General features: G+C 37.2%; 1 protein-coding gene across 3 annotated transcripts in view; it reads right to left on the bottom strand.

Moving 5' to 3' along the window:
• chchd6a (coiled-coil-helix-coiled-coil-helix domain containing 6a) overlaps nucleotides 1–19,026 on the bottom strand; it is a 74,336-nt gene that overhangs the window by 35,031 nt on the left and 20,279 nt on the right. For all 3 annotated transcript variants that reach the window (XM_042750343.1, XM_042750342.1, XM_042750344.1), the window contains one exon: nucleotides 11,347–11,417. In XM_042750343.1, coding sequence (XP_042606277.1) covers nucleotides 11,347–11,417 — 71 coding nt within the window. The remainder of the gene's footprint in view (nucleotides 1–11,346; nucleotides 11,418–19,026) is intronic.

The following is a 19,026-nucleotide window of genomic DNA, read 5'->3' as shown; positions in this document are numbered from 1 at the left end:
CAAAACACAGCCATTAAATTGACAGCCCTAGCATTCTACATCATGGTGATTAATTTATTTTTATTTAGATTGGGGAAATTGTATTACAGTGAATTTTTTTTTTTTTTTTTTTTGGTAATGCTAATCACCACTGAGATTAATGGGAACTAAAAACAAGTCTACATTAAAACTTCTGTACGGCAATAAGAATATTACATTTTACAAAGCAGCATTTTTTTAACATTCTTTCACAAGCTTTCTTTTTTGGGATGGAACCTTTCAGTTAAAGCCCAGCTCTTACTAGGCCACATCACCCCCAATTACAGAAGAAAAAGTTAAGATAAAAGTCTAAAATTCCTATGCAAAACTCTCAAAGCAAAGCAACTGCAAGAAGTACATAAATTACCCATGATGACGATGACTCATCATGGTCAAAGAAAGTTCTTCATTCATCTGAATAAATGAAGCGAGGAGAGGATGGTGAGAAGAGAATGCCACAAGATAATTATCATCAAAATTCAAACCTGAAACATCTGGAATGTGTGAAAAAATATTTCTTGTGGGGGGAAAAAACCCTGCTGGTTTTTACTTTTATTTGGGTTGCACAAGACTTATAAACATGTACTGCACTGTGGCTGTGCTAAAGCAAGACTCATGACCCACAGTCTAGTCGTCCCACACTTCCACCCACCCTTCCAGCCAACAGCTCCTCTAATGAGGGCCTTTCCTCTGAGAGACCGCAAACAACATCCATCGCAGAAGAAAAAAAAAGAACAACAACAAATGCTTGGCTAAGGCTATATAATTGGCTGCCATAGAGCAGGGACGTTTACTGGGAAGGGAGACCAACCATGACGCTGACCAGATGCATTTCCTACTCTTCTTTTTCTTTGCTTCATTCTCTTAAAGAGACAGTTCAACTAAAAATAAAAACTGTGTCACTATTTACTCACCCTCATGTTGTTCCAAAACTGTATGCTATTTTTAGTTATTATTTTTGGTGGAACAAAAATAAACTGAGGAATTCAAGAACAGCTCTTGCACCTAATAATGATTCTGGCTGGTTATCCGTTTTATCTCATATATTAAATGAGATTTAAAATAAAGCCACAGCATGATTAACTGTTACATGTCTATGAGCCACATGCAGCAGAAGCATTCCTGAATGAATCAGTGATCAAAAATATTCAGGTAGGTGTTTAAACAATGCTTAATTGGTACAAAATGGGCCAAGAAAATATCCCTCATACCATTACACGTCCAGCAGCAGCCTAAAAGATTGATACAAGGTAGGATGGATCCATACTTTCATGTCGTTTACGCCAAATTCTGACCCTACCATCCAAATGTCACAGCAGAAATTTAGAGCCATTAGACCACGCAACCTTTTTCCAATCTTCTATTGTCAATTTCAGTGAATTTTAGCTTCAGTTTCCTGTTTTTAGCTTACAAAAGTGACACCCAGTAGGGGTTGCACCAACTAGTGGACTTTAATGCTCTTCTATGACACTTTAAGCTCGAGGTCGACTAGTTGCTGGTCATATAGAGGGCGCAAGAGGATAAGAAATCTTTGAAGTCCACATTTACGCTCCGTTTCCAGAGAGATAAAAAGACAAATAAATGCATACTCCTAAAGCGCTCCACAAGATGTGTGATTATACCATCTGGATGCTTGAAACTGAATGGGAGAATGTACGTTTTAAACCGCTTATTGTACAAGTAAATTAATCGCCGTTCTAATCTAATGTGCTGCTGCATTTTTACACACTCATAAGTGCTGCCATTTCTGTTGCATATGAGAAACATCAAACGAAATTGAAAGCATAACGATACCACGCTACTCGTTTAAACTGTGCAGTGCTTCGAGTGTAGAGCCTGGTTTATACTCGCCGCGTCAGCACAAGCGCGTAGGTGCGCGCAGCAAAAATGATGCAAACATTGAGGAAATGAAGCTAAAGCAAAGTAAAAGACCACTTCTTAAACCAGAGAGGGTGAATGTTGGTATTCTTGTGGGCAAAAACATGCAAGCACTGTCACCGCCAGCAAGTTTAGTTTTACTTTTTTTTTTTAAGAACAACAATGAATCTATATTTTGCTTTAGTTTTAAAACAGGGTATATACAGGAATCATGAAGTTAATTTTTTTACCTTTTAAGACCTTTTTAAAGACTCTTTCAATACATTTTAAGGCCTCATCACCATTCCAAGTTTTAACCGGTTACATCGGCGACTCTATAACTTACATTTACCATACATTGATTGTAAGATAGCACAAATAAACAGACATACTTTGTGATAACCCCTTATCAATACAACATGATTCAGAAGGGGGGGGGGCAGGGAGAAGCACAAGAGAATTAATTGAGTGACTAACCAATGCAATCCAAAAAACAAGAATTAGACCAATAAACAAAACAAATGACAAAACTTAATAAGGAAATAAAATAAAGCTCTCCGAACTAACGGGGCAATGAGTTCACACAGTATATTCAATATTCAAAAGATGTATTTGTAAAATCAACTCTTATAACTGTCTGCAAACCATAGCTCTTTTATGGAACACTTCTCATGACAAACATCTGAGTGATCAGACAGTTTACCTGTGATTACAGAGTGCTTGATTTGATGCAGACTTGACAGAGTGTCAGTACTGCACCTGATCGTGTCTGAATGATCATGGAAGGTAAAATAATGATCACAAGTATCACATAATTTTAATTGTACATGCCCAAGCCCATGGCAGTAAAAAACAGCCCAAAGTAGTGCAATTACCATGTCCCAAATATAAAAATTTAATTTCTATCCCTAAAATATATATTTTACAGTCACTGTTATGCACATTTATCATAATCACAGCTCAAATTCTTCCTACTAGTGTGGCCCAAAACATTTAGCAGTTTTATTACAGGAAGAATGCAAAATGTTTCAGTACAAGCATTTCAACCAAATGTAATTTATGCAATATTTCAAACCTTTAACCCACTGGGGAAAATCAACCCACGGCAACAGTTTAAAAGCAGCCCAATTTCGTTGAAAACAACAACAACAACAACCCTGCATCCAACACGAGCTGCAGAAGTCACATTTGACTGATCACGGGTCAAAAGTAAGGAGAGATAACTCACAAGATGTTGGAGGATTTGCTCCTAAACAGATCCCGAGCTCATTGACAAATATCTTTTATCTAAGATGTGCTCCCTTCACACAGTGCGCGCTCAAAATCAAAAGTGAAAGAGAACTGCGATTGCGAGTGCTCATTCAAAAAGGATTTGAATACTCCACATATTAATAGCGGTACCCTGATACATGAACATTATATACAATATTAGAATGTTTGCGGGACAGTACGGGAATACGGGTAATGGTCAGAAATTTAGCAAGAGCAGGATCAACAAGCCCCGAGCTATCATGCAGTGGCGCAGTCAATCAGTGAGCGCCGTAACAGATGGCATCAATCTAGCGGGATTCCATAAATAAACTACACAGAACCCCACTATTCGGACAAATATAAAAATGAAAAGATGATACAAAATTTACTTTTTAAGACCCCGCGGACACCCTGTAAAAAGTGAAATGTGTGTAGATGTAAGTAAGCAAATTAGACAGTTATCTTTTCTCATAAAACATGGCACAAGATCATGAATTTGAAAGTTAAGGCATCCGAAGCCCAGCTTATAACACCGCAAAAGAGGAACTCCCGTTCACAAAATTCAAATCCCAAATAATATTACTGATAAAAATGAACGGGTGGAATGTTAACCACTTTCGTTTCCATATAACTATAAACTATGATAAAAGTACATCAGCATGCATTGATTAATCCCATGTTGTAGTGAAAAACAAAAACAAATTGCGACCAAATCATGTGGTCGTGCGACCAGCTGAGAAAGTTAGTCGCAAAAGAGTGACCAGTGGGAAGAATGAGTCTGGAGCCCTGCACTAGGACTTAAATTACCTTTGTTCAGCATCCTGATGCTTTGTTTGAATTTCAGCAGGTCACCGTGACCATGTCTACATGGCTAAATGCATTGAGTTGCTGCCATGTGATTGGCTGATCAGATATTTTCATTACCGAGCAGTTGAACAGGTATACCTAATAAAGTGTGTGTGTATATTATATATTATAATAATAATTATATATATATATATATATATATATATATATATATATAAATATAAATTTATTTTGATTTTGGTATGAAATTTGACCCGGACATTTCTTTGTGGGATTCATTCGCTTTGAATAACCAACAATTTCATGCAGTGAACTTCAGCATTAGCAAACATTTTGTGGTGTACCCAATCCACCCCTCCTCATCTGCGCTGCCTAGTCTATATCCCTGACTGACAGGTCCAGCTGAGTTTCTTAACAGCCCTGTAGGTTCGGTAGTTCGCCTTGGCTGGATCGCAGTTCCTCAGCAGGCGTTTTCAATTTGAGTTATCAGATCCACTGCACTCCTCGTTTGGGAATGGGGCAGGATGGCCACGGGGCCATGGCTGTCTCACGGCTCCTTGTGTTGGAGAGGCGAATGACAGAGGGATCCTGAACCGCTCGAGGCTCGTGAGGCGGGTGGGGATTAAACGCTGGCCTTGTCATGCTCCAGGAGTCGGGGGTCTGAAGGCTGCCTTACCCTCAGGGATTAAAACCAGGATTAAAACATCAGCTTCACGCAGGTAGAAAAGCAAAAACGCTTGCTAAAGCTCTAAGAAATATAACTGCCAACAAGTGTATTCGATGAACACAACAAACTGTATGTATGCAAAAAACTAGGAAAGAAGGGATTAGCAATTTCTAATCTTTCAAATTTTAACTCCACTGGAAATCAAAAGTGATCAAATTTTTTTTACTCCCTTCCCTGGTCTTTCTGTGTACAATTCATCAGTGCATGTTATTTCAATTGACTGATTGATAATAATTTAGCACCATGCCAGCTATTACAGCTACTGTATATTCAAGGCGAGAACCAAGTGAAAAATAGAAAAAGTAATTATAAAGTAATAAATAAGTAACAAGTAATAAATAAATAAACAATATAAAACAAAAAATAAAGTAAAAAAAAAAAAACATTTATAAAAGTTTTTAAAAAAGTTAGTCTTCAATAAAAACTTTAAAGGGATAGTTCACCCAAAAATGAAAATTCTTGTTTTTAATTACTCACCCTCAATTTATTCCAAACCGGTAAGACCTTAATTTATCTTTGGAACACAAAGTAAGATATTTTTGAGCTTTCTGACCCTTAAAAGACAGCAAACTGTCTATGTCATGGTACCCTTGTGAATGTGTGTCGAAGACTGACATTTCTGGACCTTGAACTTGGTAGTTATGATGCGGTCTATACAGGGTTAGAAAGCTCTCGGATTTCATGAAAAAATATCTTAATTTGTGTTCCGAAGATGAATGAAGGTCTTACAGGTCTAGAACGACATGAGGGTGAGTAATTAATGACAGAATTTTCATTTTTGGGTGGACTATCGCTTTAAAAGCTGGTCTGAAAATCTTTTCATAAAAGTCAACTAAAAAGTAAAGAGAAGTTCAAGACATCACAGTGCATCAAAATATGCTTTAGAGATAATGAACTCTGACATAAGTGTCATAAAGGATGATCTTCACCCATTAACAAAAACTTGTGGACAAGTCTGGAGTGGCCTATTTGACAGCGGATCCAGCGATTTTCAAATTGGGCCTAACATTTTCCACCAACCACAGAATTTGATTCGGTTATTTTGAAAAATTTAGACTTCTGAATCTTTCATCAAAAAAATCTGCAACAACTTTACATTGGACTTTAAGTCTCCTTATGTGTCAACCTTTCAATTCCAGCCATCTGGCTCTATTCTGTCAAGAAACGCCCACTTTTTTTCATTCGTTTCACTCGAAAAAAAAATTAAAAATCTCATTACAAAAGTAAAAAGGGTTGCAAACACCATTTCATGTCGACTTTAAAGAGATGCTTTAGTCTGCTTTTGGCTCGGCTGTTTTAGTGAAAGAACAAGGTCATACACTACCAACAAAGACACACAAAACTCAAGTACTCATGTACAGATGTTCTTCTGTGCTCTGACTGGCAGATGAGACGTCCCCAGGGGGAAGCTCATTACCCAGGTGCCAACATCGTTTGTATAACCTCAAAGCACTCGCCTCTTTGCCATCATTGCACCTACGACTGGCACTTACCGACAGCTGGTACAAAACCTGTGAGACTCAAGAGGGACAGAAGAGGAAACTAGCTAACACAAACACTTACACGCGTAAATCACGCACACTTGATCTAACGATCTGAGCTCAATGGCGTGTTGCTGCGCTACACGATACCTCACACACTGGGACGGCCTTGTGAGATTATCGTTCCAAATCCCTATTTAAATCTAGCACAAAGCATGCTGGGAGAGAATTAGTCACAAGCCATCTGCAGGTTTAACGGTCAAAAGTGTTATTTTTGTATTGTCAAACATAAATAAGTTTTTAAGAGTCGTCTGGTGAATTCAGGATTGTAATGTTTTGAATGATTGCCCTTCTTTCTAAAAAATTAGCTAATGCACAAAAGTACCCACAGTGCTTTGTTCTGTGGGGGGTTTGGATGAACAGCCAGACATAACAGAAGGGTTCCAAAAGAAAATGGCTTTCAAAAATATCCATAGAGCAAATTATATTTATGTAAAAACCATTCAAAGCAGACCAACCGCTCTAGCGTTGATAAAAAATTGTGTTTGTGTGTGTGTGTGTGTGTGTGTGTGTGTGTGTGTGTTTGTGTGTGTGTGTATATATATATATATATATAGTATGTATATATATATATATATATATATATATGGATTTTCTATAAAGATATCCACTAATCAAACACTGCTGTTATCATGAAAACAGGATGCAATCAAACAGAAAAACTACTGTATTCTAGTTAAATCTGCTACTGAATGTTTCACTAGCGAGCAATCTTTTTTGTTGTTGTTGTTAATTTTCTCTCTAGGAAAATGACAAAACAATGAAGGACTATTAAACTACGACAATACTAGGGATGTACAGAAATTTCAGATTAAAAAAAGAAATCAGCCAAAATCTTTGGCAGAAATTTTGAACATGTAAATGGTTATATGTAGGGTTGGGAACCGAGAACTGGTTCTTATTCAGAACCGGTTCTGTTATTTGAAAAGAATCGGAACCGTAAGCAATTTCTAAGTTTCGGTTCCGAAAACGGATCTGGTGCGACACGTGACCAAGCGCTGTGAGCAGCCTTCCGCCGGTGTTCTGGCGATTTGGCATTTCCCATAAAGGATGTCACAAACCAAATAACAGAAACGCCGCCCTGCCTCTTTTATTACTGAGCACACTGATTCCACAGACGCGTTGTGTCTTTAACTGCCGAACACATTGTTTCCCATGACTGTACGTGCACTTGTGCCTTTGATAACTGTGCGCGTTGTTTTGTCTGACTGTACATGTACCGGCAGCGTGCAGCACTACCTGGTTTGGGAATTGGACCAACACAGATCGCAAGACTCTGCAGCGGATCGTGAGGACAGCTGAAAAGATCATTTGAGTCCCTCTCCCCTCTATCACAGACGTTTACACCACTCACTGCATTCGGAAAGCCATCACGATTACTAACTACCCCACACACCCCTTACACCAGCTCTTCACCCACCTGCCATCCAGAAGAAGGTACAGAATCATTCGGGCCCTCATGGTCAGATTGCGGGACAGTTTCTTCCCTCGAGTCATCAGACTCCTCAACTCCATGTGAACTGACCTGACAACTACACTCACACATGTACACCCCTACTATAAATACCTGAATCACAAACACTTGAAACTAGGGCTGCAACAACTAATCGATAAAATCGATTATTATCTATAATGAAAATCATCGACAACGATTCACATTATTGATTAGTTGGGTCTGCCCACAGTGCACGTCCAACTTCAGCTGGTCGCATCAAATTACAGCACCGAATAAAGCATTTCTATGGACAAAAATGCATCTAAAAATAGTGGAGGAAACAGAATGAACTCCTCCAGGAAAAGTAGGTGATCCAGGATGCCCAAAACATGAAATCTTTATTTTAAGCTTCAAGCTGATGCATTAGTGTCATGGCTTGCCCTGTCAGTCACTTTGACAGATAGGTGTGTGTGTCCTCAGTGCAAAAAACTTTCAGTTGATGGTCATATCCTTGTCACAAATGTCACAAATTAACGCAGGCATGAGCGTTAAACAGACGGAACATAGTAGAGAGGGAGACACTATTCAGCGCAAAAACATTCACTGTGCTGAAATATTTGTTTTTGAACATTAAATTTATGTTTAAGAGTCAACATGCAGTGAGAGTAATTTATGAGAGTACTAGAAACTGTGAAGGGACAGCACGTGTAATTGTCTGAATATAAATGTCAGACGCTTTTACAGGATAAAGAAATGACAGTGAGAGACTGACTGTGAGCAAAATGCATGAGTCGCGTGTTCCTGCAATACTTTACTGTGTTTTTATTCATCTTAATTATCTTTATTATTTATAATTTGAATTTTTTGATCTAGAGGTTTAAACTATATTGCCTACAGTGATTAACAAATTTATTAAAACAAATTTATGTAAGGTTTTTAACCAATTTTGTAAGGTTTGTGCCACTGCTGCTCTTAACTAACAGTACTGGTAATTACCAAAATCATTTTTTAGCTTTCTGTATTGGTTAGTCCTCCAATATGTGTAAGCTCTTTAGTTACAGTAGTAGGATATTTCTAATGCTATTATTGCTGTTATCTATGAAAGAAAGGCAGAAAAAAATAGTCAAGTCCTTTTTTTTTTTTTTTTTAATTTATTTATTCAGATACCCAATTAGTCAAAAAGTACATAAACAATGAAAGCAAGCATGCAAGCTGTTAACAAAGGCAAAGGAGGCCATTTTTGTTATTATGTGAATAAATACTATTTAGTTATTTTGGTTTTTTATTTGCCCAATAAATGACAATAACATTTTTAGATTTTCATTTTTTTTGGACAGTTTCCTAATAAATTTGTGTTTTCTCTATTATGATAGTTGGTCTAATAAATTTTTAAGCACTGTATGTCTTCATAGCATTCAGTTGGCACATTTGTTTGAAGGACATTGGGCAGAATGTGAAATTGTGTTTTTTTTATCCAATTAATCGAAAAAATAATCTGCCAACTAATCAATTATCAAAATTATCATTAGTTGCAGCCCTACTTGAAACCCAAATTGCATACTTTGCATGTGCGCACACATTTGCATAAATCTACCTCAATATTTTGCCTTGTCTGTTAATATTGTGACCTGTTTCATGTATACAAAAAAAAACAATTTTATTTTTTAGTATTATGTTAGATTATTTAAGATAATTTAATTATTTATAGTCTTTTGCACAGTACAATGTGATTTTTGTAGTTAATGTTGTCTTGTGTAGCACCATAGTCCTGGAGAAACGCAATTACGATCCACACTTTAAAATCAATATAAAAATTAAATAATAATAAATCAACTATGACCCACACTCTGATTTAAACCTGTTGTAGGGGACTCCAACACAATATTAGGACACTTTAAAATACCATATGACCTGCTCTTTAAGTCAAATGTTTTTTGAGGCATGGATGCTATGGTACTAAAACCACTTGAAAAAACAATTTTATTAATAATATTTATAATATATTATATATATATATATATATATGTGTGTGTGTGTGTGTGTGTGTGATATGCTATTTAAAAGTTGGCCAGTATGGGTCAGTACAATTTTTTATGATTTTGAAAAAAGTCTCTTATGCTCATCAAGGCTGCATTTATTTGTTCAAAAATATAGTATTGTGAAATATTACTAACATTTGAAAATAGTTGATTTTAATATATTTTAAAAAGTAATGTATTCCTGTGGTGCCAAAGCTGAATTTTCAGCAGCCATTACTCCAGTCTTCAGTGTCACATAAATCATTCTAATATGCTGATTTTCTGCTAAAGGAAGAAGAAAATTAGATTTTTATTGTATGTGACCTACAACGACATGGAATAAAATATGATACATTTATGAAAAGCTTGCATTGCAGTTCTGTGTGCGGGTGTGCAGCATATCAATTATAATTAATTTTAATCAAACAAAAGACTACATTAGAAAACTCAGAAGAGTATGTATTTTAATATCCGTTCTCCAATTGTCAGATGATCAGAATCACAGTTATAGACCTATTTTAGTCAATGCATTATTATTTCCTTTTTGTATTAGTGTTTAAATTATTTAATTTAAAAGTAATTAATTAATGAAACAAACAACCTTACTGGAGGACCAGGGTAGGTTATGACAGTCGTCATATCATACGGCTGAAATGTGAACAGACACTTTTAAGCTACAAATAGAAAGTGCCCAGAAAAAGGTAGAGTACTGTTGAGGAGATGGAAGAAAAAGGGGGAAGGAGAGAGATGCGATTTAAAAAAATGTGAATGATTCTCAGCCTCAGTGAATGGCGAGCAGCTCTGAGCAGCGGTGAGGTCATCACGAGCTACAAACAATCTGCATTAATTACAGCAGCTGGAGATTCATTCAAACCCAGAGAGAACAAAATGCCTCTGTCTCCTGCATAGGAGAAAAGAAATTGCCTTTAATGAATCTCGAATGCAATTCGACCTCACCAATTCTACGCCTGGCTTCGGAGAGGTTGGCGAAAGACAGATAGCAACCACAACATGAAGTTGATAGCAAAGAATAATAATCGATGTTTGTGGGGAGGGCTTCTCAGACATTGCATTTACGTTAATGAGAATCTGGCCGTCCATCCTGGCATGTTCTGGTCCTTTCACATGCACTTACTTTCATTCTACCATTTGCAGAGAAGAGACAGAAATGACCTATCTCCATAGAAACCAGGCCACCTTCCTTTGAAAGCAACAGAGCAAGGCTACGACAGTGCCTCGCTTTTGACCCTATCATCAATTACAGACTATTTCAGGGAGTAAACTAGAAGACCGCAGAAAGGCTTACCTTGCAGCCAACATGATCATTAATTTAATGAAACATTTTCAAGGCACTAAAAAATTTCGTCTCTATTCAAGAAAGTCAAGGTTATTAGGAAGCTGTTATCAACCGGAACAAGCGGAACTGTTTGCATCAACAAACAACATTTTGTTTGAACTTGGAACCTGAAACTCAGTTCACTTTTCACTAAAGAAATCTCTTTCAAGTCTTCAAATTCAGGTGAACGATTTATATAGCTAATCATTAAACAAAAAACACTTGTTAGAGAAGTTGCTTGTTCTTCTTTAATGCTACACCCTGCTTCGAACACAAGTAGATGTTGCTAGCGCTCAACTAAAATCCAAACATTTTTAAGATTTAAAATAAGTGACAATTCTGTAATCTCTTCTTACTTTATATTGGCTTCGCTCCTGGTTGCAGCAGTGTGGAACTGTTCAGCGGACATTTTGAAGCGTTCCTCATTCTGAAACACAAACAATAAACTTTCAAATTAATATCTCAATAAACAGACTGCTAGACTGCAAGTAGAGGGTTATACAATGACCACAGATCTCTAGAATAGAATAGAATAGAATAGACCAATTATTTACAATTATTGGCAACCTCATGTTGTACACTTTGGTGTATAAAAGCATCAACTTCTTTCAGAAATACATAGATTTCAAAACCTTTGTAGCTTAAGTATTTTTAAAATGCCATAGAGAGGAAAAATGCATCATGAGAAGAAAATTATACATTTTCTTTTGAAGTTGCAACAATTTATCCTCTTTTAATGTTTGATATTTGCACTTACCAAGATCTCAGTGCTCTATAACCATTAAAAAAATTATTCAGTTAAGTATGAGTCACATCAAGACACTGAATACTCTTGTATACATTTCTGATTTCCCCTCTTCAAGACAAAAACAAAACCGAAAAGAGCCAAATAATAAATAATAAAGGTGAGCTACACTACAACACTTGATTTAATCCAAACAACCAAGAGACTTTTCATTGTCTGTATCAATGTAAGGTTTCCAATGAGGCGTTAAGCAGCAGTATTATAGAGCAAATGTGGGGGACAGCTGTTTTAGATTGTGATGCAATGGGTAAACAAAACCATTTACAATACCTGCAAGAAACTAAACATGTTTTAAAGTCATCTGTTTTTTTCTTCTCCAAAGTCGTCATTTCATCATTTATTTATCATTTTGCATGCTCTCTCTGATTCTTTGTTTTGAAGTAACAGCAGCATAGCAGCAAAAAGAACCATTTAACTCACATAAACAGCACTTTCACAAGGCTGAAAGAAAAGAAATTTACAGTCTTTCTTTTACAGGAACCTAAATATTGATGACTCTTCCTGCACATTAGACATTTTTGTTCAAATCAAATGTTTCTAGAATGAGAAAGCTACTTACCTGCAACTGACTGGCAAGTAGCTTGATTTGGTTTCATGGCTGTGATATAACTTACAGGTAATAATGTTGTAAATAAACTTTAGCTTTTTGCACAGACCAATCATTTTGCTTCATAAGACCTCAATATATCGTCATGAGTGATGTTTTAGAGTTCCTTGATGTGCTTTTTTTCTTAAAAGCATGCAGTCACTGACTTTATACGAATCATCAAGAGCCATGGTTTCAGCTAAAAATCTTCTTTACTGTTCTACTCGAGAAAAAAAAAAAAGTCACCTGCATCTTGGATGGCCTGAGGAGTAAATTAACAGCAATTGTTCATTTTGTTGGCGAGCTATCTCTTTAATTTTAAGAATAAAAACTGTCCCACCCTGACTTCCCATTTCAACAGGAAATACAATAACACCAGAAAGAGAACTGCATTCGTCAAGCCACCGACTCAATATGGGCGGGACTACTTTTTTGGACATCGAATAGGCATTGTTGATGTGTAAATGTGGGCGGTCATGCAGTAATGTATTCATAAAATTTTTTCCATCACCAGCAACATCATCAAAGGACTGAATCTCATTCTACATGCATCTTGAATCTGTAGAAAGTGTCAAACAGCATGTGGGCGGATCCATTATCATATGCAAAATAAAGAGTGAAAACTGTTCTGAGTATGACGCAGTCTAGCAAGATTACCAACACACTGACCCAAATACATTTCCTGAATCTCTTTATCCTTTCATGGAGCAATCCCTGACAGATCTTCAATTCAGGGTCATTTTAATGCCCCAGCGGGAAACACTTAATGCTGTAAAACAAAACTAATCCTCAGTAAACAAGCGGAAACCCTAATTTTGTAAATGAAAAACACTTACAGACTTGAAGCAACTGTTGAGATTTACATGGGGCCTATGGATACTTTCAAAGCCTTTATGACATTTTCCAAGTCTTCATGGCAAGATAATGATATCTGACCATCATCACAGCCGCTATTCAGCAGTTGACACCGGATGGATTTATGCTAGAAATGAACAAGTGACTCTAAATGAGAGCAAAGAGAGGAAAGATAAGGGTTACCGAAATTAAAAACCCCTCTTGCATCCTCGCATGCATTAGAGCCGAGCGGCCCTTCCTGTAGCATCACAGCAGGAAGGGATTTGTTCGCTATAATCACGCAGCTGGCACCTGCTTTGTCATTCTCCTCTTCGCCTGGCACTGCCCATCAGTGACACCCTCGCCTTTCAGTCACAGCCGCTGCATTTCTAACCCAATCAGTATTTTAATCTGTATCAGGCAGCTATGCTTCACTGCAGGGTGCATTTGCTGCAAGACTTCCTCCCAAGGACGAGCACTTCCTGTGACAGGCAGGTATCAGCACTGGGGAAATCAATGGACCCAAAGCATTAACCATCCATTACATTATGCAAGACTGTAACCCGTGTTACTGGAACCAGCGTGGAACCAAATATATATATATATATATATATATATATATATATATACACATGCTGGTTCTTTTTGATATATATATATATCTTAGATATATAAGTAATATCTTCATATATATATATATATATATATATATATATATATATATATATATATATATATATATATACTTTATATATAATATATTATATATATATATATATATGAAGATATTACTTTTTAAAATATATTAAAATATAAGATAGTTACTTTAAATTGCATTTATATGTCTAAAAATAACTGTTTTACTGTATTTTTAATCAAATAAATGCAGCCTTGGTGAGTAAAAGAGACTTATTTTGAAAATATTTAAAAAAATCTTACAAACCCCAAAAGTTTAAATGGTACAATTACAAAAATTTTACTAAGCACCTAGTATAAACTTTCTCCTAATTTAAGTAAGGTCTTAATGAACAGCAATGCAACCCTGCTTTTATGAATGAGTGCAACTGATTGGTAAGGATTGTGGGTAACAAACAATTTAATACTTCAAACAATAAAAACACTGCCAGAATCTGTTTGCACTTAGCGACGGTCTTCCCTTAGAACAGCAAAAAACTAATTTTTTTGTCATAAAGGCATTTTTCACAACTTAGAAGCCATGTCCAGGCTTCCTGTTGGTGATTAAATAACCGAATCAAGCAAGAAACATAAATATGAAAATTTGATAAGGCTAAATATGCAGAGGCAACATAATCAGACGTTTCTTCAACGCATCAGCGCTTACTTTGTGCATTACCATACCAAGATGCAACACAGCAAAAACGCATGCAAAAAAGTCCTTGTCTTGATTGTAATGCTGATCCACCTCCCTGCTTCTCGCCATTACAGAGTCAACGAGCTATTACACCCCTGCAGCCCCTGACATCAACGCACACCCAACACAGCATGAAAAAAAAAGGAAAGGATAATTCTGCTTTAGAAAAAAATGCAATTTTAAACACTTTGAAGTAAATTAATTTCACATTCGCCAGTGCTAGTGCCCAAGGCCAGAGAGGGCAAGATTTTTGCCACTCTCCTCGCTGTCCAGGTGAAACCTGCCGCATCCGGTTAGGGAATTTCTAGAACGAGGGCTCCTGTTGACAGCACGTCAGCCAGGCTGCCAGGTTTTCAGGAGGATTATTATCTCGTACCCATGCTCAAGTGCTTCAAAGTGCTTTGCAACTAGTGACAAGGGAGAAAGAGCGAAGTGGGGGGAGGCTAAAACGGCAGGGCAATAAAAAAAATCTTGTCTAGAGAGTGCAAAGCAGCTAAGAGCGGGACGCAGACATGAGTGGAGAAGCTTTAGTTGGATTAGGGAGCGCCAGCGCTAATTCAAAACGATGGCGGAATGCTGCTGTTTACAGCTTTTGCTTTCACTGGCGCTAACTCACCGTCTTTGGAAGAATTTATGGATGTTAGGCGATTATGTGTGCTACCTTCAAAAAGAAGGGGGAAAAAAATGCAACGTTTGCTGCGATAAAAGTATTCACCACTTGCGGCGTGGAGAACGTTCCTGCGGTGGCTCGTCTGCGCTGCCGAGATAGACTTCTTCAGCCGCACCTGCCATCGACGGGAAACGGGAGAAGCGGGATGGATACGCCACACCTCTCAGAGGTCTGTCATGAAGATACCCCCCTTCCGAACCCATCCCAACCCCCCTGCTGGGGTAACAGCAGTCTAAGCAGACATGCCAACTGCCTGCATTATCCCACTCCCGTGGTCTGACTGTGTCACACGGCAAGTAAAGCCTGACTGCAAACACTCTATGCGCCTTTTATTGCCAGCTTCTGATCCCTTTGGCAAATGGCGCTTCCTTGTAATGAGGTAAATATAAATACTGGGGCATCTGACACACTGGGTTGATCCTATTTGCTATTAGACAGAAGATATCTCGTCTGTAAGCTCAATGCGTGTGAGATAGCAGTGTGTATGTGTGTGTATAGGTGGGAGGGGGGCTCCCAATGTAGAATGTTTATTTATGATGATCGCACAGTAATTAGCACTGGGTCGCCATTAATCCTCACAGCCTGTGTCTGCCCTGAGCCAGCGACGGAGATTGACACAATGCGGACCACCCCCTCATGCTCTGACGGAATACTTGTGGCATAAATTCAGTTAACCACTTCCATACCACCCGTCTGAGAGCAAATGTTAGATTGTAAATCAGGGCTGTGCACCATTCATCCTGAATTTGAATTGATTTTGAATTGAAGCAGCAAACAAGCAGCAGGACTGTAATTCGAATTTGAATGAAAGGAAGCAGCATTTAAAATAACTGAAATGCAGTTTGAAATGCAGGAAAATGAGTTTCCTATAACCAATTTTTAAATGAGAAAAACAACTTAAGACAATATAGACAGACAGACAGACAGAACAACAGATAGAAAGAACAGCAGACAGATAGATAAAATGATTAACAGACGGACCAACTGATAGACAGACATGAATAAATGAATGAGAGAACAGCAGATAGACAGAACAACAGAAAGACAGACAGAACAACACATCGAATGCTAGACAGACAGACAGACAGAATGATAGACAGACAAAATGATAGACAGAACCACACAGACTAATAGACAGACAGACAGAATGATAGATAGAATGATAGTCAGAAAAACAGAATGATAGAATGATAGACATACAAAACCATACACAGAAAGAACAAAAGACAGACAGAATGACAGACAGTACAATAATCAGAATGATAGACAGACAGAAAGACAGACAGACAGACAGAACAATAGATAGAACGGCAGACAGACAAAACCATAAACAGAGAGAACACAAGACCGAACAATAGATAGAGTGATAGACAGACCGACCGATAGACAGAACAGACAGAAAGAATGACAGATAAAACCACAGACAGACAGAATGATGGACATGCATAATATTAGACAGACAGTAGGAATGACAGAACAATAGATAGAATGATAGAACGATAGACAGACACAGTAATAGATGAAACAATGGATAGAAGGATGGATGGACAAACCCCCTTATTTTGCAGTGTGGAAGAAATCTCTTTTTGGTGAAAAATTCATTAGCCACTATAGAAAAATAACTGGAAGAATGACAAATAGCAGTAAACCATTTGGTGCTACAAACCAGTCTGTTCATAATTACAGCAATACATTAAAATAATATAGTAAGAAATACCAATTTTTCAATATAAAACAGCACAACAATCAGTTTCCTACAGCTAAAAATTCATGGAGGTGGATTAGACTGGAAGTCTCGACACATTCAAGTTAAAATGGCCATGCATGCTTCCATGGGAAAAATAAGGTGGATAGAGAGAACTATCTATCGTACAATAGACAGAAGACCGAACAAATGAAAGAATCGATAGAAAAACAGAATGACAGATAATGGATAAAATGACAGATGGATAAAACGATACTTCCCTTCACTTCCCAGAATGCATTACCTGATCATGTGCTCTAACTGCTACACAGCTCCGTATTCTTTCAAAATGAACAGTTTTCATGTCACACCTTCCCATACAAGGACTCAGTTAACATCCAGTGAAATATTAGTAACATAGATTTAATATCAACAGACAAATAGAAAACGCTGCTTGGAAGTGTATTATAAATCTGTCTTCGGCTCAAAATATAATGTGAATTAAGTCTGAAAGACAGTGGAGTGTAAATCTGCTGCATGCGAACAACGTTAACTATACACCGTGGAACAAATCCCCTCTTTTGAGAGACACAAGCGTTAAATTATCAGCCCAGCAAAGCCACCATGGATGCCGTCCCAGTGTTAATATTTCCCTTTGCAATCCTTTGTTTTCATCATAATGAAGCATGTACCAAAAACATTCATCTCCATCTCCTTCCCCCGAATCACTGGGCCCAAAGTGAATAAACAAAAAGGCAATTCTTCAAGCCAGTGAGTGAGCAACCCTCTTAGTACAGCTTATATGAACAAAGCAAGAGGAGCTGAACAAAGTGAGAGAGTTTAAATAGAGAGGAATTATCTTTCTAAAGCTGTCAAGGTGGCTGGGTTATTCTCTTGTTCTGAATACAGCGTTTGATAGAGAGAATACGAATATTGCATCTAATGCGACTTTCTTTAGTCACAGAATATAAAAATGACACCTCACATTAATATTAATGGAGGAAAGGCCTTGCGATATGTTTTGTTCCAAACACTGTATTTAACCAAATTTGTCTGACCTTACTACGTAACTAGATTATAATGTTTCTTTGACTGAGGTGCTTCAAATATTACTGTGCATTCTGGGAAATGAGGTGACTCAACAACAGTAGTCAACCAAACTCATTTGGTGTTACTACGCAACTAGGATGAAATGTCTCCTTGACAGTCATTCTTTAAATATTGTTGTGCATTCTGGGAAATATGGTGACTTAACGTAATATTGCTACGTTATAATGTTTCCTCATAGGAGATTCATCCCAGAATGCACAGCAGTATTTAAAGAATCGCCTAAAAAAAAAGCACAGAACTATTTATTTAGTAATGTGGTTGACTTTCCCTAAATACACAGCAAATTTCAATATTAAGGTGACTCAACCACTGTAATCAATTAAATTCGCTTAATATTATTATACAACTAGACCACAATGTTTCTTCATCAGAGATTCTTCAAACAATGCTTTGAACTAGGTTATAATGTTTTTTGAAAGTAGTTCTCCAAGTTTTGCTGTGAATTCTGGAAAATATAAGGTGACTCAACAGGGCTTTAAAGTGTGAGCATTTCACTCACATTTGCGAGTAAAAATAGAAGTGTGTGAATTGTAAAATATATTTAGGAACATGTGTGTGAAGAAAACAAGTCCCTGCAGATCCTTAAACAGTCCTGATTATCTAAAACTGTATAATAAATAGCTGAATTATCATTTTAAGAGGACTTAAATTGTGGGGATGGAAAATATAAGTGCTGCACATTTCAAAAATCATTCGGAGATTCTTTAAATATTGTTTTGCATTCTGGAAAACAAGGAAACTCCACCATGTTAACAAAATTAATTTGATTTTATTACACTCCTAAGTTATAATGTTTTTTTGTCGATGGTTGTTCGAATTCTGCTTTGCATTCTGGGAAATAAGGTAACTCAACCACCCGAAAACTGCCTTTTTAATAGACACCCACTTTCATAAAACACGGCCACTGTTGCATGCTGGGCCGCTTTCCTACGGCATGTTGGTAAAGAGGGGAAAGAAGCAAATCTCACTTTTTTG

This window comes from Cyprinus carpio, chromosome B23 (genome assembly GCF_018340385.1).
Source record: "Cyprinus carpio isolate SPL01 chromosome B23, ASM1834038v1, whole genome shotgun sequence".
NCBI classification, from domain to species: domain Eukaryota; kingdom Metazoa; phylum Chordata; class Actinopteri; order Cypriniformes; family Cyprinidae; genus Cyprinus; species Cyprinus carpio.
Note: the sequence above shows the minus strand (reverse complement) of the source record. Positions and strands in the feature narration are given on the sequence as shown.